The following is a 22,589-nucleotide window of genomic DNA, read 5'->3' on the forward strand; positions in this document are numbered from 1 at the left end:
TACCTGTTCTGGTCTGAGTCCTGCAGAGAGATGCCTGAGTCCCAGTCCACGTCCCCGGATGATCGCTCTAGGGCCCGATAGAAGCAAAGATCAGATAACAGAAGCAGAAATGGGGCTCTCAGCTGCCTCTAACCAACACCAAGGAGGGAGATTTCTCTAGTAATTTACCCCTAGATAAACCGAACACCTTGCCTGTGTCTCAGCCTGAGAAGGGCAGGCACAGTCTGTCACAATGGCTGCGGGTGGGCATGGCATGGGCTGAGAGGACCACGGGTCCCCTCAGGTGGGGATGACGCAGGAGGTTATGAAGAAGGCTGTCTGCTGGATCAGAACTCTAGCACCTCTCTGCAGCGCTACTGTAGGAGCTGGGCCCAGTGGGCAGGATGGTGTCTCTGCCAGAAAGGGCTTTCCACCACATGAGGACACAGTGAGAAACGGTATCTGTGAGCAGGAGACCCGCCCTCACCAGACAATGAATCTGTTGGTTCTTTGTTCTTGAACTTCGGCCTCCAGAACTGTGAGGTATATGTTTCTATTGTATCTACTTGTCCCAGAAGGTGATGTGGTCCACCAGGTGGGAAAGGCATGCCACTGAAAGAAGTTCAAAAGGCCACCATGGAAAGGGTTTAAGGTACAGGGAAGACTTGTAATAGCCTCTACCCCTAAGCCAAGAGGGTGGCTTCCCATTGATCTGGAGGGTCACGGGGTCTTTACAGATGGGGCTGTAAGCCAAGAGGGTGGCTTCCCATTGATCTGGAGGGTCATGGGGTCTTTACAGACGGGGCTGGTAAAGAGCCTATGCCAAAGCCAAGAATAAGAGGACTCTGATGATTCTGGTGACAGACAACTGTGCTCTTCTTTCTTCTCTGCTCCCTACCAAGCACCCGCTTCCTCCTCCCTCCCACTGGACTCCCTCCTCTGTCCCACCCAGACCTACAGAGCGAGCCTCACCTGGTACAGCTGTGTCCCAGGACGGAGTCCAGGCTGGAGTTTCCGCCTTGGGAGGACTCTGTCCTGAGACCTTCAGCATCTCCTGCAGCAGCAGGCGGTTCCTTTCCACTCGGTCAGACAGGGACAAGACACCACCTGGAGTGCCCACAGCCTCCAGGCCTCCAGGTCTCCAGAGTCCCCGTAGCAGGGCTGCCCTGGGGACGAAGTTCTCTTCCGAGGTCAGAGAAGTGCTATCCAGGTCTCCCCCTGTGACCAGACCATCTTGAAGGGCACATGGCCTTCCTTTCTTCAAGCGGGGCATGTGGGTGACTTTACAAGGACGAGGTCCTCCAAAGCAGTCAGGAGTAATTCCGCGGGTGGGACTCTCTTGCAAAGAGCCAGACTCTGGTGGCAGACCCCTCTCACCATCAGGCAACATCCACACTGCTTCTGGAGAACATGGGCTCTGCCCATTCCAGCACTCAAGCCCCAGGGCAGGTGACCAGGGAGGCCTGGAGTCCCCGTTCCTGGAAAGTTCCTCCTCATCGACACTGCTGTCCAGTGGCCCATTGGATGGGTTCTGAACATGGGGGCCCACCATGGCCTCTGGCAGGGAAGAGCCCTCTGATGGGGCCTGGATTCCTCTGGCTTTGACTTGTCGGCATTTGGGTTTCTTGAGGGATGACTGCTCATGGGAGGTGGGGCAGGAGCTGGCCCCTTGTTTACCTGCTGCCATCTTTTCCTTCAAAGCCCTCACCTTGGACTGCAGCACAGAGGGGCCTTGGATCTGCACCCCCCACAAGCTGGGAGGCTGGGGAGCCATCGGGCTGGGTGTTCTGTCTTCCCAAGGGTGGGGCCAGGGTCTCAGGAGAGGTCCATTGTCTGGTTGTGGCTCAGGACCATTTCTCTCCACAGCTGATGTCATGTGCATGGGGCTGGCTAATCTGCTCTTGGACACTCTGGAGGAGAAAAAAAGACACAGATCCTGAGATCCAGCACCAGAATGGCTCCAAAATCCCCCATAATGTCTTGGCCTAGAGTCCTTTCCACACCAAGTATGAAAGTAACCTGGAGTCAGCAGGGTGTCCTCTGAAAATGATGAGAGTACCTTGAAAAAAATAAATCATGGGAGGGTTAATGAACTTTTACTTTCAAGTCTGAGTAGTGTTCTAGTATTTCTTCCCCATTTTACAAATGGGCAAAATGAAGCTTCAAACAGCAATTTTGAAGCCTATGACAAATGTGAACCAGAAGGGAATCCAGGGTGAGTCCCCAATCCCTGACCTTCCTGCTTTGCTGAAAGTAAGCCTCAATGAAGAATGTCAGTGTCTGCTAATGGCCAACATGCCCTTCCTTGTGGATGAAGGAGTTCAGGCAGAAGTTGACCCTCCAGCCAAAGTGCTGCGGAAATCCACTCATTCCAAGCCTCAGACCACAGCATGGGATTGATAGGGCTGTGCTCAAAGGGAGACCTTGATCGGCCTTGAACTCCTGTGGGGCATCTGCCCTATGCCAGGGAGAATACTTTCAAATGCTTTCAAAAGCACTCTCTCAACTAATCTGGACACAATGACACCGGCATGTTATCAAGACCCTCGCTTGTACAGAGTGGGAAACCAAGGAACAGATTCCATCACACATGTGCGAAGGGGGGCCCAATTTGGAATCAAAAGCTTCTCATTCCAAGACCAGGACTCTTAAAAACACTTCGTGATCACACAGCCTCCCCCAGTTATTCTGCAGATGAGACTGTTCAGTCTGCAGAGGTTAAGTGAGTTGTCAACATTTACATAGCTTCGGCATGGCTGATGTTAATGGCTTCACAGGGAAAGAAAACACACACCAGGATTTTATTCAAAGTGTTACCTGTGTACATACAGGCCATGATGTCTTCATATTTACTCTGCTCTCTGGGAAAATGCTACTTAACATACATCTAGATGTGTCCCACTTGAAGTAAGCTTCATTTATAAAAATCGGAATGTGCATAAAAACTACAAATTAGGAGTAAATTATTCCCTTCACACATTGACTAAAAATTCACCATAAAATACTCTAAAGTGGCAAGTCCTTCTACAGTTGTTTATTACAATTCAGTATATGTCTCAGAAATGTGCACATTCCTGACACATATAATGCAAAATGTCACATCGGTTTTAAGCCTTTGAGTTGAAGGACTATCTTTAGGACAGAAATCATTTGCTGTGCCAGTTAACCTAGAAGGTACCGGGCTTCTCTTTCCAGCCCAGCCACGTCTTCCCCTCTCCTAGGGGTCAATCCAGAAAACGGGATTAGAGTCTAATACGAGCAGTTTCGGTTAAATTAGGACTTTTTGATGGCTAACCTCTGGAACAGCATTCCAGAGGATCCGTGTCCGGAGACCTTAAAGAATGCGACCCTCGCCTCGAGGTACCTGGGCAGCCTTCCTGCCGATGGTTCTGCCCGAGGAGCTCTCCGATTCTATGACCCGAGCAGTGTATTTGCTCTAACCCAGAAAAGCTGATGGACGTGAAGGGCCGCCCTTCGCGCTCGGTGGCCGCGGGCGGCGGCTCCCAGGCGGCCCGGGTCCCCCTCGGCGGCCCCGCCGCCCCCTCCCGGCGCCTCGCCTCCTCATACTCACTGAGGGCTGCCGCTGGCAGGTTGGGCCGCCGCCGCCTCCATCCCCTCCATCCCTCGGAGCGGCGAGGCCCTCCTCCAGCCCGCTCTCCCTCCCAGGCCCGCTCCAGAGCGGGAGGGACTTCCAGCCCCGACTCCGGGCGGCGGGCGGGAGCGCGGCCTGCAGGCCTCGCCCCTCGGGGCGCGCACGATCCGGAGCCCCGGAGGACGAGGCCCGGCCTCCCCCGGCCCTGCGGGAGCCCCGGGCCGGGCGGGTCGGGCCGGAACTGCCGCCCAGCGGGCCGCGGCCTGGGCGCAGGAGGGGTCGGGCGGCGGCGGGCGCGGGCGAGGAAGGGCGCGCACCGGCCGCTAGTTCGTGGCTTTGCCTCGGAGGGAAAGGAGGCCGGGCCGGCGCCCGCAGGGCCGCGAGGGAAAGAGGGAGCAGGAGGGCAGAGAGGAGGGGCAGCGGAAGGGGCTGGAGGAGCCGGGACCTCGGCCTCCCCACCCCCAGCCGTCGCGCCCGGGCTCCGGCCAGGCCCCAGACGCTCTGCTCCGCGCAGCGGGCCACAGCCAGGGCCTCCGGCACGTCAAGGGGCGGAGGGGACCGAGGACGGCGGCCACGGGCTCGGGAGCTCGGAAGGCTGCAGGGCCGGGGCCCCCGACTGGACCCCTGCCCGGCGGGAACCGCGGGCACCAGGCGGCAGGCGCGCTCGGGGCGCCGGGACCCCCGCGCGGGGCCGGGGACGCCGCTCGACGAGCCGGAGCGGAGGAGCGACACGTTCCTGCCCTTCGCGGCCGCCTGTAACTCTACACCAGGCTCAGCGCCGGGGGACGCCGAGGAATGCCGTTTGTGTAGACAGCTGTTTGGCTGACCTCTCCGTGGGGCCGTCTCCGTGGTCCTGGGCGCCCTTTCCTCTGAGGTCGGGGTCATTGTCTCCCGCTTTGTAGAGGCGCTAGAGTAACCCGCCGGGGACGCGGGCCCGCTCATCTGGTCTGCCAAGGCGAGAACTGGTACCTGCATAGCCCGCAGCCTTGGGTGGGGACCGGTTCTCAGGGCCCTGGGGACTCTGTGAACCGACTTGTCATTTTCTCCATTCCAGGGAGAAAGGAGCAGCACAGGACTTTGCCTGCAGCTGTGATCCAAACTTGTGATGGACTTCTTTCTCCCTCCCGGAAGGAGGTGACCGAGTCTCACCTATTACCAAACTATTTTTCCACAGAAGACAGAAACAGTAAGAGAGGACCCAGTAAATTTCAGAAATCTCTACAAAAAGGAAATGTTCGTTCATTCATCTTTCCTTCCATAACAAGCTTGGCTCTCAGGCATGGAGTACTTGAACCTGTGAACTAGGTCACCTCTCAATGGCCGATATAGCAACAGGAGGGGCCATGCAATGTCAGGTGCATGATCAGGTCATGGAAGGGGAAGTTTCCAGAGGGGCCTGCCTCCAGTGAGGAGGATTTCCCTGCACAAGGCAGGCAGAGGCACCCAGGGCTGACAGCCACCTTTGGGGAACTGCCATAGCTTCTAATTAATTGGCCTGGGGCCAATTTAGGAACCTGAGAAATTATCCAGGTAAACCCTCTGTGTAAGGGAACAGGCCCAGGTCACATAGCTCTGGTTATGGGTGGTCTCCAGGATCTGTGACCACTTCCTCCACGTTTCTGGAGCTAGCAGTTCCTCCCACCAGGCATTTACTGCTGGGTTTATTATTACTGAGAGCATCATGATGTAGTAATGGTACCATCCATGGATGGTGTACCTTGCACCAAATATATGGCTAAGCACTTTAATCTCATTGAAATCTTAAGATATGGGTACTGTTTTCTCCTTTCTTCAGATAAGGAAACTGAGTCCAGGTGAGTGTCCAAGAACATAGAGCTAGTAAGTGGCAGGTCATCAAGATAGAGTCCAAAACCCTCAGACACTGTGCAGCACTGTCACCAGTATCTGCAAGTTCAACACAGAAAGAACGAATTGGGAGGGGGGGGGGCGGGGATTAAAGAATTTATAAAAAAACATCATGAAGGGTTGTGATACTAAAACATGCTGCCACATGCTGCCCTTCCTTTCTGGATTCCTCCTGTTTTCCTTATCCATGTATGTAGTCCACAGTCAAATCCTGCAAATACAAGACCCTTTCCTCTCTCTTATAGGCAATGCCAAACCTAACAGCATTGCTGTTACTATTACTGGGAACCTCTTATAAGCCAAGGCACTTCATGTAGGATCTTCTAAATCTTTACAACAACCCTGCAAAATCAGAATAGTGGCTCTCCACTTTAGGAGTAAGGGAACCTGGGCCCAGAAAAGTCGAGGGACTTGCCCAAATCCACACAGCTAGGAGAGCCAAAATCTGGACCCAGTTTTACCTACTTCCAAGATTTTCAGAGAAGCTTCTCTGAACTCAGACTCGAAAAGGTCATTTCTCCCTCCCTCCCCTAGAAGTTAATGATCTGTAAGGAATTTCTGAAAATTCCAGCAAAAGTTTAATGTTTAAAGGATACCTGTTCCACCCACCTTCGGGGATGCAAATAATCACCTTCAGTTTACTCATTAAATTTGTTATTTTATTAGAAGAGGGATGGAGTATCACTCCTAGTCAGAGACTATAAAAGTGACCCATAAGACACCAATAAGCAGATCTGTACGATGCTATCAGATATCATGACATCCACATGCCAGAGGGCATTTCTTGTTCATCTGGATTCTGTTTGGTTCAGCAGACATCTTTTGAACTCCTATTGTGTGCCAGAGACTGGGGAACAACACGTGGCACCACAGATCCTGCCCTGGAGGAATTCTGGTCAAGTTGAGCAAGGCAGGGGGAGAAACGTCTGCCAGTGCTCCCATTCAGGCTAGCAAAGGGTGGCACAGGGAACTCTCAGGGACAATTAGATTGAGGTGGGAAGCGTTATGTTGGGTGGGACCAGGGAGCAGTGGGCCTCAGTGAGCAGACAGAGGGGGCGGGACAGCGGGGAGAGGCGCTCAGGCAGAGATGTTAGCATGGGCACGCACACGGAGGTGTGACACGCCTGACAAAAAACGAAACCCAGAAAGGCCAGGTCGGGACTGCAGGGCGGGGCTGGTGTGGGCCTGTCTGAGGCCTCAGGGACTGGTGGCGAAGCTTGGACCCCAGTGTCTGTGAAGTGGGAGACCCGGAGGGTGGTCTAGACCACACCCTTGCTTCGAGCCTGGTGCACCCTCAGCTGGGGACTACCTTATTTTCTTATAGATCTGACCGTTTTGTTACTATCTTTTGGAGAGAAATATAGGAGGAAAATAGTGACCCTGTAGCCCTCATCCTTCATCTGAACAACCAAGAAAGCCACCATCCCAAGAAGTCTCTTTGACTGACCTCAGATAAAGCACCACCTCAGCCTCCTCTCTGCCTCCAGCAACATGCTCCAAACACTCAGCCTGAACTAGGAGGAGCCATGTGGAGTATGGATTCAGGCCTCACATGGGATGAAGGTGAGAGATGGCCTTCTAGGTCCTTCAGTAAGGGCCAAATGGGGCTAGAATGGGGTGACCATGCCTCTACTGTATAGCAAAAAGGAGTTTGTCCAACTGAAAACCTGAATTCCCCTATCACTCACCTTGGCCATGGGCACATGTCATCATGAGGCCAAGGAGGTTGTGCAGGACATTCGTCAAGCCCCAGGGCCTTCACTCAACCCCCATCAATTCTTTCCAGCAGATGGACAAAAGAAGCCAGGGCTGGTCTGCCATGCACCTGCTTTGTCCCTGCTTGAAACCCTCCCTGGGCTCCCCTGTGGTTCAAGGGTAGAGGCTGCCCAGTGCCTGTGTGAACTTTGGGGTACAGCTTAAGACTGATTCCAAGGCTCGCCTGTGGACATTCCAATTCCTTAGGGTACAGGAAAACCCAGAAATCTGTTTTTTGTTCCAATAAGTGGGCCAGATGATTTTGAGGCAGTTAGTTTGGGGAGGCACAGGTCCTTGGGTTCCAACTCCACCCTCTTTGTATGGCACATGGATTCCTCCAGCCTCATCTGTCACTATCTGCAACATTGCTCTTGTATTCCCACCATACTGAATTGCTTCTGGTTCCCCTGAATGGCTCTCCTGGTTCTTGTATCCTTTCCCTTGTCCAGGCTTTCCTTCAGCCTGAAAGACCCTGCTTCATTCCACAGACGGAAACATCCTGCTATGACTTAATTATGCTCCCCAATTCACAGGTTGAGGCCCAAGCCCCAATTGATGGTGTTAGGAGATGGGGTTCTTGTGAGTAAAGTAGGTCATGAAGATGGGTCCCCCATGATGGAATTAGTGGCCTTATTAAGAGGAGAAACCAGGGAGCTTGTTCCCCATCTCCACCCACCATGTGAGCAAAAAGGTGGCCACCTTCCCAGGGAGGGTTTTAAGCAGGAAGTGAGCCCTCATAGAACTGTACCATGACACCTGATCTCTGACTTCCCACATCCAGAGCTGTGAGAAACACCTTTCTGTTATTCAAGTCACCAAGTCTGTGGTGTTTTGTGATTGCTGCTCAAGCTGCCTAAGATGCATCCCCATCCCAACTTGGCTGTCTCCTTGACCTTCTGTATGAACTCAGCTCTAATGTCCCCTCCTCAGGAAGCCTTCCCCAACACCCCCACCAGCCCTAATGGAGCACTCACCACATGGAGTTGTTTACACCTAATGCTGTGTACCCCATGATCTAAAGAACTTCTTTGGTGAAGTATTGTCCCCGGTCCCTAACTTGTACCTGCCACACAGGTATTGAATAAATGCCAGATGGATAAATGAAGGAGAAAAAACCCCACTGGGTAAGGAGGCCTAAGAGAGGAGGGGGCCAGTGCTTGCTAAGAGGATTGAGGCTACTTCCATTGGATCTGGTTCATCCAGTCAGTGTGGCCAGTCCTACCCTAGGCCGTGACAAAAGTGACCACAGGCAGAGCCAGGACCATCCAGCACCTAGGAACAACTCCCAAGTGCACACTGATCACAGACAGTGATGAGAACCTTGCACTTCGATTCTGAGTGAGTCTGAAAATTCAAGGTAAAAGAGTGCTCAAATAAGATGGGGGATGGGGAGGGGAGATGACAATGAGAGAGTAGCATGAAAAACAGAAGAGAAGACCAAGATGGGTGCAGATGACAACTGGACAGCTCCAGAGAGTAGAGCCATGTTTTCTTGCTATGCCTCTCTATGCACTCTACGGCTCATGCACACACACCCTGCTCACCCAAGCCACAGCCTGGATCTCCTCAGACCCAAGGAAAACGGAACCATGGTTCTTACCTGGTCAGGATCAGCCTGCTCCACTGCTGCACGCTGGCAGGGAGCCCACTGAGAGGGGACAGGGACCTTCCCCAGGAACTTTAACTCCAGACCTTATTGCCTTTGATGCCACTCACCCTGTGGGAGGCTGACTCTGCCAGAACCCAGACTGCAGCTTTTCATTTCATAATCCTCATCCCATTTTTGTGACACTTTTTATTCTTGAGAAAAGACAGAAAATATTCCATACTGTATTAATGATTGGCTTGATAGCCATGAGAGTCTATGAAAAATTGTATTAGCAGGAGACTCATACCAATAGTTAAGTAAAAACAACAACTACTTCAAGGGAAGCTGGAAAAGTATTTGCCAAATTCGATACTTTTACGGAGAAGCAGAGCCTTCCTTAACATGGTAAAAATGTCTTTCTCAGATCCAACATTTAACAGCCAATATGTTACAGGATGATACAACTCCAGGATAGTCCCATCAAAGGAAGGGACCAAGTGAGAATGTTTCTCATCACCATATCCATTTATAGTGGTCTCTGAAATGTACCATTATTTAAAAGGTGTAGTCAAAATCATACACTGTGGTTGATCTGATTGTTACAATGGAGACCAAAGCAAGATAAATGGACACAAGATAAATGTTAAAGTCGAGTTTCTCTAAATACCAGCATTAATAAAGTAGAAGACAGAATTGAAAGAAAAGATACCCAGAAAAATCATCACCCATTTAGAAATAACCTTTATGTCAGAATATTTACAAAAATGTTAACAGTGACATTGCTCATAACATGATAACCTGAAGACAGCTCAAATGAAAGGATAGTTTTAGCATACATGAAAAACAAAATATAATGCATCCATGGAAATGAACAAACAGTAGTACACTGAAAACAACTGAGTCTCACTAACATCTTGTTGGACAAACAAAGCAAGACAAAAAAGAACTGAGTGATATATTTTTAGGGACATGCATACATAGGAAGGACAATTAACAAAAAGCAAGATAATTATTAATACAGCTTCAAGGCAGTATCCTCAGTGTGGGATGAGTGAGCAGATGGCAACTGGGGAGAAGAACACAGAGTTTCAGGTTAGGGCAGGGGATGGAGCTCAGTGCAGCACCCCCTGCCTTCCATCCCCAGCCACCATCAACAACAAATGCAAATGTAATGCTTTATTAAGTGGGTGGGGTACATCTTCTTCTTGTTCACATTGTCATACACATATATTACGTATCTATTATATGTACTATTTTGTATATATAGAACATTTCATAAATTTAAAATATGTGGAAGCCATGTTGAAAAAACTTTACCATGGATATGACAAAGAAAAAATCTACAAATGGAAAAATATTTACGGAAGTGCTGCTGAATTCTTTTTAGATATTAAGAAGATGGCACTTCTCAAGTTAATTAAAAAATCTGATGTAATTTCAGTCAAGATTCCATACATCAGCAAAAATATTCAAGAAAAAATTGTGAAAAAAGAAATATGGGAGGGAGGGGGCTTACTCTATAAAATATAAAATTGCACAGTCAGATTATAATAATTAAAATAGGAACTGATGTAAAAATAACTAGATTGACATAGTGGATAGCATAAAAACAGATTCTAAACTTTCTTCATCGGATAAAGGTGTCTTTTAAAAAACATGAAGTTAATCTGAGGCATTTTCCTAGTTCAGGTACAAGGAAAGAATGCTCTGTTTCTATTTAATATTGTAACAAAGGTCTTCACCAGTATAATAAAACTAGAAAAAAGGGAGAAAAGTATAAACGATGAAAGAAATAAAAGTATAATTATTTGCAGATGACATGATTTTGTATGAAGAAAAATCCAAAAGAATCTACAAACCCTAAAAATTAAGAAATAAACTATCAAGTTTTCTGAATACAAAGTCAATACAAAAAATCAATTACAATTCTATACATACTTGGTGACAAATAAATAGAAAATGGAATTTATGAAGCATTACAATTAAAAGCATCAGGAAACATGAAATACCTGGAGTAAGCCTAACAAAAGGCTTTTAGCAAGACCTTTACAAAACTACATAACATTACCAAGAGAAATTAAAGGAGATAAACAAGGAGACAAATAAATGGAGGGGTATCTCATGTTTATGGATTTATTGTTTATTGTCTTGCAGTTCCGGAGGCCTGAAATCCACAATCAAGATGTCAGCAGGGCCACGCTCCCTCTAAATGTGCTAGGAAGGATCCATTCCAGGCCTTTTCCTAGCTTCTGGGAGATCCTTATGGCAGCATAATTCCAATCTTCACATGGCATTTTCACAGTGTGCTTGTCTGTATCCGAATTTCCTCTTTAGATAAGGACACCAGTTCTATTGTATTAGGGTCCTACCCTACTCCGTTTATCTTAACCAATTACATATATGATGATCCTGTTTCCAAACATTGCCATATTCCAAGATACTGAGGGCTGGGACTTGACAAGAGTTCTTAGAGGAAATAATTCAATCCATAAGAGTGTTGAATGCATTCCTGTGTTAGTCAGTTTTTGTTGTGGTGACAAAAATACTTGACACAAACAACTTGGAGGAGGAAATGTTTATTTTGGCTCACAGTTTCAGAGGCCTGAGGCGAAGCAGAACATCATGGCAGAAGGGCATTGGTGGGGAAAAGCTGCTCAGCTCATGGCAGCTGGGAAGGAGAGAGAGAGGAAGAACACCAGGGACAAGACATAGTCCCCAAGGGCATGCCTCCAGTCACCTGCTTCCTCCAGTCATGCCCCACCTGCTTATAGTTTCCACCACATCCCAGTAGTCCATGCAAAGTGTTAATCCATCAAACGAATCAATCCACTGAGGTCAGAACACTACTGTTCCAAACATTTCCTGAAAGCCCACCTCTAGACATTGCTGCACTGGGGACCAAGCCTTCAATGAAGGAAGTGGGGTGAGGGCAGTGGCACAAGGCTTCTTGAAGGAGTCAAATAGTGTTTGAAGGCAAAGGGCAGGAGGAAGAATTCTTTGGAGAACCAGCCTCATGCATGGAGGCAGGGAGACATACCTTTTTTCTTCGGTACTGGGGATTGAATCCAGAGGCACTTTACCACTGAACTACATCCCTGGCCCTTTTATTTATTTATTTTTATTTTGAGATAGGGTCTAAGTTGGTTAGGGCCCAAGTTGCTGAGGGTGGTCCCAAATTTGTGATCCTCCTGCCTCAGCCTCCCATGTGGCTGGGATTACAGGTGCATACCACTGCACCAGGCTGGAGAGTATCTTTCTGCAGGTTCATTATGAGGGAAAAGATGAGGTTGGACTGGCAGAGGGCCAGATCATGCCCTACACAATACATAGGATATATTGTAGGTAACATTTTAAGTTATATAAAAGAGCAAAATTGAGACTTTAGGTCAAAGGTATATATTTTGACTTCTCATATTTCCTGGTGTACCTATCAGTTGAGGCCCAGGGAACAACCACAGCTAAAGGGGTTGGCTCATCTTGCTAACCTCCCCCTTCTAAGCTTCCCTGAGCAAGGGAGAGGCCCCCAGAATCCTGGAGGAACTGCTATTTGAATATAGTGGACAAGAGGGCCATGTATATAGTGGACAAGGGAGTCATGTGGCACAGAAAGTGAACTGAGGTGGACACAGCAGCACACGGCCAGGTCTGTCTTCAAGGAGGGTCTTGCTGCCCAGGAGGGGAGTGCTATGAGCAGACAGGCTCAGCTGGCCCCCACTGCAGGGGCCATCTCAGTAGACAGCCATCATGCCCCAAACCATGCTACTCCTGGGGCAATGCATACCCCATGACTACAAATCCACTTCCGGTGGCTATCCTCAAGGGGCCATCTGGTCCCAACACATGACCCTTCCAAGGGGAACACTCGCTTCACACTGGGTTCCACACTGGGCTGGCTGAGGGTTCGTCCATCCTCAGCATAGTTCGGCTTCTCCCTCTGCTCACCTGGCTTCCTCCCCCTCAGCTTCACAGGGTTGGTATCTCCCAGCTCCTCTCATGGCCTTCTGGAGAACCCAACTGGGATACGAAGCCTCTTTCTTCTAATGCATCCTCCCACCAAGATTCAGAGCTTGTTTTTAAAAACATAACCATGTCCTCTCCCTGCTCAACATGACATTCCTTCCACACCTAGGTGCCAGATATATCCTTCCTTTCTCTCACTGTGTGATAGCAGCTTCACATTCTTCTAGTGACCAGGGCCAATTACCCTGCCAAAATGGAAGTCACTCTCGCCTATGGTACCTGGACATGGGCAACCTAAAGAGTGCCCTAGTTCATAATGCAAGAGGACCAGGACTCCCCACCCTGCAGCTCAAAGTTAAAGGGACATAAAGTAGAAACTGAACTAGTGGCCATGATGGTGAGTTGGGCTACTTGGTCCACCCCATGCTACTCAAGTCCAGGTGTCTGTCCTTGGAAGCACAGTACCAGATATGGGGTCCTTGACTCAATGCACGTACTGAATCCTGGAGGATGTCACTCATGCTCATGGAGTCTTGCTCATGTCTTCAGTATACCATTCCATGCCTTTTCAGGCTGGCAGCTTTTAGATGGTGTATTATGTGCAACCATCAGTGAATCCCATGTCATGGGCTCATTGCCACCCCACCTAAGGCTGTCAGTTTGGCTCTCTGGTCTGAGGTGATATTATAAGGAACCTCACAACAGTGGATCCAACACTAAACCTTTGGATGGTTCAGGGTGACACTCTGATTAGGAAGAGCAAATGTTTGCCTGTTCCTGTAAGAATAAAGAACAAACTGCTGGGCCTTCCAGAATGGCAAGGTCACATTTTGCTGATTTACTATCAAGTGGCTGTTGGTTTTCTGGAGAAATGGTGTCATGTGAGGACTCAGTGTTGGTCTCTGTTATAGGCTGGTTGGACCTTAGTGGCAGCACTCTATGCTGTTGGCCTGTGAATAGTCACCATCTCTGCCATCACACTTTGTTCGTGTAACCACTGTGTCAACATTGGAGTGGCCAGTGATAGAGGCTGGCTGTAGTCAGTGGGTTGTCACCACTTGGCTCTTTAGTTCTTTTTCAATGATGGCTGCATGATCTTTGGTGGGTGTTAACATGGGATACGAAACTTTTCCCACTTCCATTAATCAATCCACATACCTCTACCCAGACTCCCTATCCCTGATCTATTTTTTCTGGCCAGCAAGCTGGGCCATTTGCCACTACATATGCAGACCTTAGGTCACTTCTCTTTCCCTTACCAAGTGGATGGTGAGCTGCTCTATTCAAAGTTCTGACCACTGGCAGGATTTTTTTCACTTTCATTCAATTTCAGCTTGCATCACTCAGCTGTGGAGCTGACCCACCCATAAAACTCAGGGTTTTTTCTTCTCTTTCAGCGGGTCTTATAGGATCCCCCCTAGCACCATGGGTGTGTTCTGAGGGAGGAGCTTTAGTGCAATGGCAGGTGAAAGGGAGATCTGAGTATCTGCTTATGTCTTCTGAGCCTGCTTATGCTCAATCCTGGAGGTACCACTTCCATCTTATGGTGGGTTGTGGCTGGGTCTGCTGGTGGGAAACAGCATTTGTTGGAAAATTCTAGTCACTAGGACATTGGTCACCTATGGTCAGACATTGTTTATCAGGTTAGGAGTTGATTTTCAAAGGTATGTAATTCTTTACCGCATGGCACAGTCTTGCTCCAGAGCCCCAGGGGTTTGCATTACGATTCTTTCATTGGGCCTCACCACAAAATCTATATTTTCTTTCCCACCATTTTTATCTCCACAGGGTCTGTCAGATCATAAGCTGCAGGACTGCTTGCATGACAGCCTGAGCCAGCTGCAGAGCCCTTTCTTGTTCTGGACTCAAAGATGGGTTCCAGAACAAGAAAGAGCAAGAAGGATGGTGTGGAATATGTTAACTCAAGAACTTGAGGCTTACCAGAGCTGTGCCACCTTCTTCATAGCAGGAATTACACACAAGACACTTTGGAGAAGATGTCTTGATTACTAGACCCCTGAAAACATTACAGATGTGACAGGCTTGCAATCTTTCTAGGGTTTATTTCCAACCTTCTGGAGCACATGCATATCTTACTTAAGTCTCCAGTATGCTAGCCACCTCTTGCTCATCCCACCCAATTAACAGTATCATTGATGTAATCAATCGATGTAATATTCTAAGGATGTCAGCTGGTCCACATCTCTTTGGACTTAACATGGCCTTGGAGCAAAAGTGTTAATGTATATTTTCATGGAAATGTGAACCATTTCTGATTATTTTGATTATTATTTGATTATTATTATTATTTGATTATTATTTTAAAAGAACACATCTGGTGCTACATCTGCAACTGGAGCTATACTTGATTAAGTTTGCCTACTTGATTAAGTTGGGGCCTACAATGACTCCCCCAACTCATTTAGCTTCTTCAGGGGCCAGATTGGTACAGCATCTGCAGTCATCTCTAGTCCTCTCTCTCCCTGCAGTACGGGTCCACTCCCTTCCTGCACTGTTTGCCAGTTCCCTGAACTGGAATTTCAACTTTGCTCAGCATGGGTCATCCCTTTTTCCATGCCTCCAGGGGCCATGTTAGTAGGAAATTTGCACCAACTCCTGGGATCCTAGCTAGGGAATTAAATTCTGTGTCTCAGGGGAACACTTCCAAATCAGAAACTGTTCTCTATTAAACCTTACATTCTGCTCTAGGTCTTTATTTCTTCATAAAGAAATTGCAATGGTTCATTAATCCCCATGAAACTGCAGTGCTATTTGGAAAATAGACTATAGTTATACAATGTTGAGTATGTTATCAAACTGTAGAAAAGTGTTCAATATCAAGTGATTCATATTCACAGCCTGTCTTGACTTTGGCTTGGAAACACCTTATTAATTACATTATTGTTTAGCCTACATAGAAATATAGTAAGAACAGAGCTTCTGGTATTAAAATAAAATGAAAAGCACCCTCCACACACTGGAGATTGAAACCAGGGGTGTTTTTTCAAGGAGCTACCCAGCCCACCACTTCTTTTGAGACAGCGTTTTGCTAAGTTGCCCAGGCTGGCCTCAAACTTGTGATCCTTCTGTTTCGTGTGCCACTACACCAGGCTCCTGAAAAGGCTTTAATGCTTTAGCTAATAAATTATTTTTCTCTTTTCATTTTTGGTATATTTATCTTATGGTCAGGTAGTTTTATAATTTTTTTTTTTCTAGCTAGATCTTGGAAGTACTATTTATTTGAGGAATTCAGCAGAAAATGCTCTGCTCCCTCCCACATAGGGCAGACATGTAGTGACAAATGTCCAGCTTTCTAATATGTAATCAAACATATCATTTCACCTAATGCTTGAGATCGTGTGAGTTAAAACCAAATTTGTTGCATTAATCCCATTGCTTTAGAGTCACATATCATGAAAAAAGGCCACTTAAGATTATTTTTTAATTTAGTAAAATAGTTTTTAAAAAAATTTCACTGTGGTGGTCTGTTTTCCCTAAACTTATATACTAGTAAGTCCTAAGGGGAACCAAGTTCAAGAATCTAAGACTCCCAGAGAGAAAAACACAGTGACACAAACCATCCACTAGTGACAAAGGAGTCGGCAAACTGTTGGAAAACAGAGAGCTTGTAATAATGAAAAAAGGACAAAGTTTTATAACCAATCACTTATTTTCTTTTAAAAACACATAACCACATTAACTTTTTGCTTTATACAACCATCTAGAAACTATAAAACAGTACCACATTGTGCATTTAACCTACTTATCAAGAAGGGAACTCCACGTCTTAAGAATTCTACCCATATAAGAAGGAAAAAGGAGACAGCTAAGAGCACAGTCACAGATACATCATGGTCCAAGCAAGCATCAGTTCTTCGACGTCACCTTTTCCATTTACCAGAGTGGAGAGTAAGAAAGAAAGCAAGGGAGAAAAAAGAGGGAAAGAAGCACCCACAGAGGACTAATCACAATCCATAGTTACTTCGACAACGATAGCTCAGGGTTTCATATTATCATTTACCAGCACAGCGTGGAGGAGGGTGGGCGTGTGAAGGAAATGGCAGAGGGAGAGGGTCTGGAAAGAAAAATGCACTTTCCCACCTCATTCCCTCCTAAATGCTCTTCACTGATACAAGCTTCTGCTCTAATCCAGAAAACGGCAAGAAATTAATCTTTACAATCTGAAAAAGTTCAGTTTTGTTCTTTTTTTTAAGTGAACTGAGTGGCTCATGATTTTATCTCACAGTTTGGAACAATAAGCATCATAAACAATTACTCTTCAGTGATTTCCCATAGTTTTTCCTGTTCCCACCATGCTGGTGTTGCTACAGACAATCAGGGAAATGCAGGCAGGGACCTGAGGTAACAGTCAAGGGACAATGGGATGGAATCCTTGCTCTCTCTTAGAAGCCCACATCTGTCTAGTAGTGCCGCAGTCTGTCCCGATTTGCCGTGGTACAGAGAAAAGGGAGTAGAAGTCAAGTAACATATCAGTTTTGAAGGTATACAAGGTGAGACTGTGTAAATAGCTGACATACTGAATCCAAGGCAAACAATAGGTTATTTGATTGTCCTTCGGTTGATGGCACCATACAAAAAACTGAAGGTAGCATTGATTTAATAATAAAACAGGACAAAGGTTTGCTACAAGGAAACACGCTTCAGAGGAAAATGAGCATAATGATTCTCCTCATTTCAGGGGAAACTCTTGTCCCTCATGCTTCCTCTTCCATCCTAAGAAAGATTGTTCTGAAAGATTGTTTCTGAGGGGCAACTCAGTGTCAGAGTTTTGACAGTTGATAAAAGAAAGGCTATAGGAGCCAATCAGCAGGTTCTTCCCCATTCCCAGGCAAGTATCTTATGTTGTTTAACTTAAGCTTTTCCAAACCTAATGAGATGCGTTTACTTTTTCATATCTGTTGAGTGGAGTGTGGTTATGCTGATTAGAAATTGTAGACCTGTAACACTGAAAAGCACACACTTCTTATGCTATAATACAATTAATTCTGACCCATATCACCATGTGCCCTAACATATGGACTTGAAAAACAATCCAGAAAGTTGGGAGCTTTCAAGATTTAGTATGAAGATTGATATGTGATATTTGAAATGTAGATGTGTATGCATAGGTAATTCAGAAAATTTTAAAATGACAAGCAAAAAAAAATATATATATATATATACCAATCAGGGAAAAAAAAACTAAGCTGATATGATTTATTCTTCCTTACCTTTTTCAAAAGTTCTACCAGAACTTCTGTTTCACCTGGTCACTATAGATTCTATCTATAATGTACTGGCTTCTTATTAGATTTGAGAAAAGTATGATGATTTTTGTAGTTGAGAGAGCCACAGATTCAACATGATTTTGCTTTAATCTAAAAAGCTGTTTTAATTTAAAAAATTCAAATATATTCTTTATAGTAAGAAGTACTTATTTTGAATATTAGGCAACTTTTATGTAAACTGTTAAAATAACAATAACCTGAAACCTGTTTATCAAATATAGTGGTAATCATTTCCAAGAATTCCAAGTTTCTAAATAAAATAACTCATGGATAAGTTATTTTCTAAATTCTTCTCCTTAGAATAAGAAAATGTTCTAGTTAACTGCTTAGAAAATTTCATGTGGGGATAAAGAACAACTTCCTGAATAATGCAAAGTAATGGAAAATAACAATAGGAGAGTAAAGGCAGCTCTTTCTGGGCAGTGTAATAACCACTGGTGAGGGACGGAGATCAATACTTGCACACCAAGCTCACATGCTTCCCACGCTGTCCTGCTTCTGCTGCCAAGGGCCAATATCATCTTGTATTTTGCTATCTCCAAAATTAATTCACTCCTCTTCAACTAAAGGTCTGTTAATCTGCTGCCTGTATGACTCAGTACCAGGTGACTTTCTTCTATTCTTATCTTGCCTTAGTTTACCTCTTCAGAAATGGATGAATTGTTTTCTCTAGTTGTGAATGTACTTCAGTCAAACCATGGTGCAAAAATACAATATATCAACAGATTACATGTAGTAAGAGCTCAGTTAAATAGCAGAAATCTCATGTCTGGCATAATGGGGAATTGTGGATCCCAGAGGCTGGGCTTCATTCTCCTTCTGAAGGTTTGTACGGTCACTACTAAGGCATTCTTCTTCTACAGCCTTGCTTCCGAATCTGAACTTAAGCTAAGGAGACTAATGGCAAAGTACTGGAAAAGAAGGTTGCAGGTGGAGTTTCCACTTCTTTCCAAACTTAAAAATGACCATCATAGTTACTGATGACTTAATCTTTGCTAATTTTATTCTCTGTATGATATGAAATTGCCAATTATTTGTTGTAATAGTATGGGCAGTCTTAAATACAGGCACTCAGTTGTGCATAGCAAATAGACCACTTTTCTCTGTCTTTCCATTTCTCTTTGTACATCAGTGCTTCCCATACTATCATAAAATGAAAAATGAATTTTCATCTTTTACTAAGCACCTTTCCTTTCATTCTTCTGGGGGAGGATTTTTAACTGATATTAAAATTTGAGTGGCTCTCAAAAATAACACTAGAATTTCTAAACCTAAAATCAGACTGAGTTTCTTTCACCTTGGGTGAGATTGTAAAATGACTCTGACAGTTGTTTTTAAGAAATTTACTGAGAGTTTCAGTGTTCAGGAGTCTGGTAGGTAGGATAGAGCATTCGCACTGCTTAGGCGTATACAACTGAGGAGAGAAAAATGCATACAGCCTTTTTTGAAGGGAAAAATTTAAATATATATTTTGTTTTCCAAACTCTCTTTGATGAGGAAAATTTTCTCTTTACTGCTTTAAAAGGAACGTGAAGCTGTGCATTTAAATACATATTTGAGCATCTGTCATAGTAAGCTTAAAATTACATAAGCCTTATTTTTGAGTAGACTATACCAGTAGGACAAATGCATCTATCATTGTACTTTATATGAAAAAGTAAGGCTGATGGGGCCTACAATCATAACAGTTGGAGAAAGACTGAACTGGCTATAGGATACACTGAAGTAGAAACACTGGGGGTTGAAATACTAGAAGCTAAGTGTAAGACTGTTTGTGTGACATAATCTAGATTTACTAATAGAGAATGAAGCTGACAATTCAAATGGCTCTGGATACACATTAATACCACGAATTTTATTTGTACAAGAAATGACTTGTCACGGGACCTCTATATCCTCAGAAATAATTACTGCGATTGCTTGACAGACCAGTGATACTTCCCCTATACTTTTAAGGTACAAAATGCAGAATAGGGGGAAAAAAATCCTAAATTGAAATAATGCAACCTTTAATCTAAGAAGGATCACTAAATTGGTACCACTGATTATTATCAAGATTCAATTTATTTAACATTTTTTTAAATAAGCACTTTCTCTTCAGTTTTGAGATAAGGGGCATGGTTGGCAAAACACAAAAAAGCAATAGAGGCCACAAAACTTTTTTTTTTTTTTTTTTTTTTTTTTCAGAAAAAAAATCTTGATTCAGAAAGGGAACAAATTTTGGAGGCTTGTCAGAATAAAGATGGAAGAAAACTCCCTTTAAAAGAAACTTGTCAGTTAATTGGAAGAATTTTGGTAGTAACAGTGACTTTAATGTAATCTACTGGAATTATGACAGGGTCAAGTAAAGGTTTATGATGCACAGAAGAGTTGGTGACAAAAAGGGTGAATTAAAGGGCAGTAGCCATTCGTTTTTAAAACAAAGCAAGTGTCAATAAGCTGCCCTTCTACTTATTTGTTCTTTTGACTTAAGCAGAAAATGACAGCAGTAAGTTTATGTTAACGAATCTACTGATGGTGGCTGGAATCTTGGGTCTTGGAGGGGTAATTAAAACACACTTTACTTTTTCCTGGTATTTATGTTAATTTTGTAAGATAATGAAATGCTATTTTTAAACTATTTTTGCAGTGCTGGAGATTGAACCCAGGGTCCTGTGCATGCTAGGCAAACATTCTACCACTGAGCTACACCTCCCACCCAGCCCTTAAATGCTAAATTTAATGCTAATCACATTCAAAAAAGTAAAATGCCTTATAGTTTCAGAGCTTATTTTGAGAATTTAGGAAGAAAGGGAATAAATGAGACAAAAAAGTGAAAATGGGCCTTGCATATAGATTATAATACAATGAAATTTCTAAGAAATATATGCTTTATGTATGACTAGTTTTAGGCCCTCAAAAATTTCAAAAGCAGGTTTCTATCACATGAGGGCATTAAATTCTTGCATTAACACTGCTGGAGAAATGGCTGCCAAGATTTTCTGTATGAATGTAATATGGAGGAGGAAGGATAATTTGTTTCACATGCTCAAAAATACCCATTAACAGACTTTTAATTTGATCAAACTCTGGCTCAAATGGCTAAGACCAGAGGAAAAACTATCTAAAAAGGGGTGCAAAGAGTCTCCGACACAGCCCTGCTTTCCAGAGTTAGTAAAGATTACACTACAACCACCCTACATGCTGAAGCATAACAAAGTGTAATTTCAGTTGTTACGGTTGAATATGAGTAAATGTATTCCACATCTGTTCCTAAAAGAAAAAAGTATCAGATTCTCTTATGTGAATTTCAACCAGTGGGGTGAAAGTATGTAGAAGTATGTGCCATGTTACGAGAGAGATGCTCAGGACTCTACAGTAGTGGCAACTTAAAATTTAGTAATAAAACTTTGGCTTAAATTGAAAAGAAAAGAAAAAGTCAAACTGGTGCAAGTTGTCTCCCTAAAGAGGTATGTGGGACTGACCCTCATAAATGTCATCCAACATTAGTTTCCCCCGTCTTCTTTCACTGTTATCACCTTCATTGCACAGGAGTTATATCATTCTTTTATGGTTAAGTTTCATAAATAATGAGAAAACTATATGTAACAAATACATCATATTTCCCACCCACCCAGCAACCCTTCCCAAATAAGAAAAGTTACATCAAATTAAAAAGTAGCTTCATGAATGAAGGTACTGCTCCAAGATGCACTTTCCCTGCAAGTGCAGCCAGTGCCTTTGCGCTGGGTATGAAGGAAAGGAAAAGATTCTCCACAGAAACTGACAAAAAATTTAAAAACCAATGTCCAGTTTCAACCAGTCAAAACTGGACCAAGCAGAAGCCGAGCTATCTCGGTACCACCCCATCAGAGGGTCCTTGCAATGCCTGTTCTTCCTGATAGGTATCTGTGTCCTTGTGATTGTAAACAATCCATAAGGTACTATGTTTTTGTTCCTTAAAACGTCCTCTGATTGGCAAAATGAAGTAAATATTTGTTTTAAAAATAGAAAATTAAAATTAAACCAGAAGAAAAGAAAAGAAACACAGTGAGCTTGTTTGGAGTCCATAGGATCCGATCTGGAAGAGCTCGGAAAATGTGTTACGTGTTTTCTCCTGTTTTCAGCTGGAAAAAGGTACTAGAGGTTGCGTTGGTCGAGGAAAGAATTGTAGAGTAGGAAAACAAAGATGTTAATCTAGACTTCAGAGAATTCAAGTGTTAGCTTCATCATCTGTGTCTTCTATCAATACCTTAGTGTCTCGAGCCTTGGATCTGGTGGTAAAAGAGGGAAAGAACAGCACTTAGTCCATTATTACATTACAAACACACTCACAATGTTAGGTACATTTCCAATCTCACCACCACTAATAAACATCCTAAACAGATACCATCTATTGTACCAGATGATTTATTCCTTACGTTTCATGTTCAATTTCTGGCATTATTAAAAAAACACTAAAAGGAATATAATAAAAACAATAGTAGGTCATGTTTAACAAAGAAGAAATCTGAATAAGACAATCTGAGTTTGAACACCAACTTTGACTTATGATATGTCTCTTTAACCTCTTTTGAGTGCC

The 22,589-nt window shown here is 44.7% G+C and overlaps 2 protein-coding genes and 1 long non-coding RNA gene across 6 annotated transcripts in view; 1 reads left to right on the forward strand and 2 right to left on the reverse strand.

Moving 5' to 3' along the window:
• KIAA1614 overlaps positions 1-4,516 on the reverse strand; it is a 32,300-nt gene extending 27,784 nt beyond the window's left edge. Inside the window, exons 1-3 of one of the 2 annotated variants that reach the window (XM_079105911.1) lie at positions 4,399-4,516; positions 952-1,889; positions 4-67 (exon numbers count right to left, since the gene is read on the reverse strand). In XM_079105911.1, the coding sequence (XP_078962037.1) occupies positions 4-67; positions 952-1,861 (974 nt within the window). In that variant the 5' untranslated portion in view covers positions 1,862-1,889; positions 4,399-4,516. Of the gene's footprint in view, positions 1-3; positions 68-951; positions 1,890-3,550; positions 3,889-4,398 lie in introns of those variants that run through there. The other variant, XM_079105912.1, reaches the window with a different exon arrangement.
• Positions 4,413-20,198, forward strand: LOC306641087. Of its 3 annotated transcripts, none has more exons than XR_013758014.1 (4): positions 4,413-4,536; positions 4,626-4,757; positions 6,792-7,000; positions 10,935-20,198. It is a non-coding gene; the product is annotated as an uncharacterized lncRNA (long non-coding RNA). The 3 variants fall into 3 exon arrangements; XR_013758015.1 differs by lacking the exon at positions 10,935-20,198 and adding an exon at positions 7,224-8,966; XR_013758016.1 differs by lacking the exon at positions 10,935-20,198 and adding an exon at positions 7,227-8,966.
• Positions 17,871-22,589, reverse strand: part of XPR1 (xenotropic and polytropic retrovirus receptor 1) — a 197,047-nt gene continuing 192,328 nt past the window's right edge. Inside the window, exon 15 of the mRNA XM_079105928.1 lies at positions 17,871-22,281. Within this exon, the coding sequence (XP_078962054.1) occupies positions 22,221-22,281 (61 nt within the window). The 3' untranslated portion in view covers positions 17,871-22,220. The remainder of the gene's footprint in view (positions 22,282-22,589) is intronic.

This window comes from Sciurus vulgaris (genome assembly GCF_902686455.1).
Source record: "Sciurus vulgaris genome assembly, chromosome: 12".
Taxonomy (NCBI): Eukaryota; Metazoa; Chordata; class Mammalia; order Rodentia; family Sciuridae; genus Sciurus; species Sciurus vulgaris.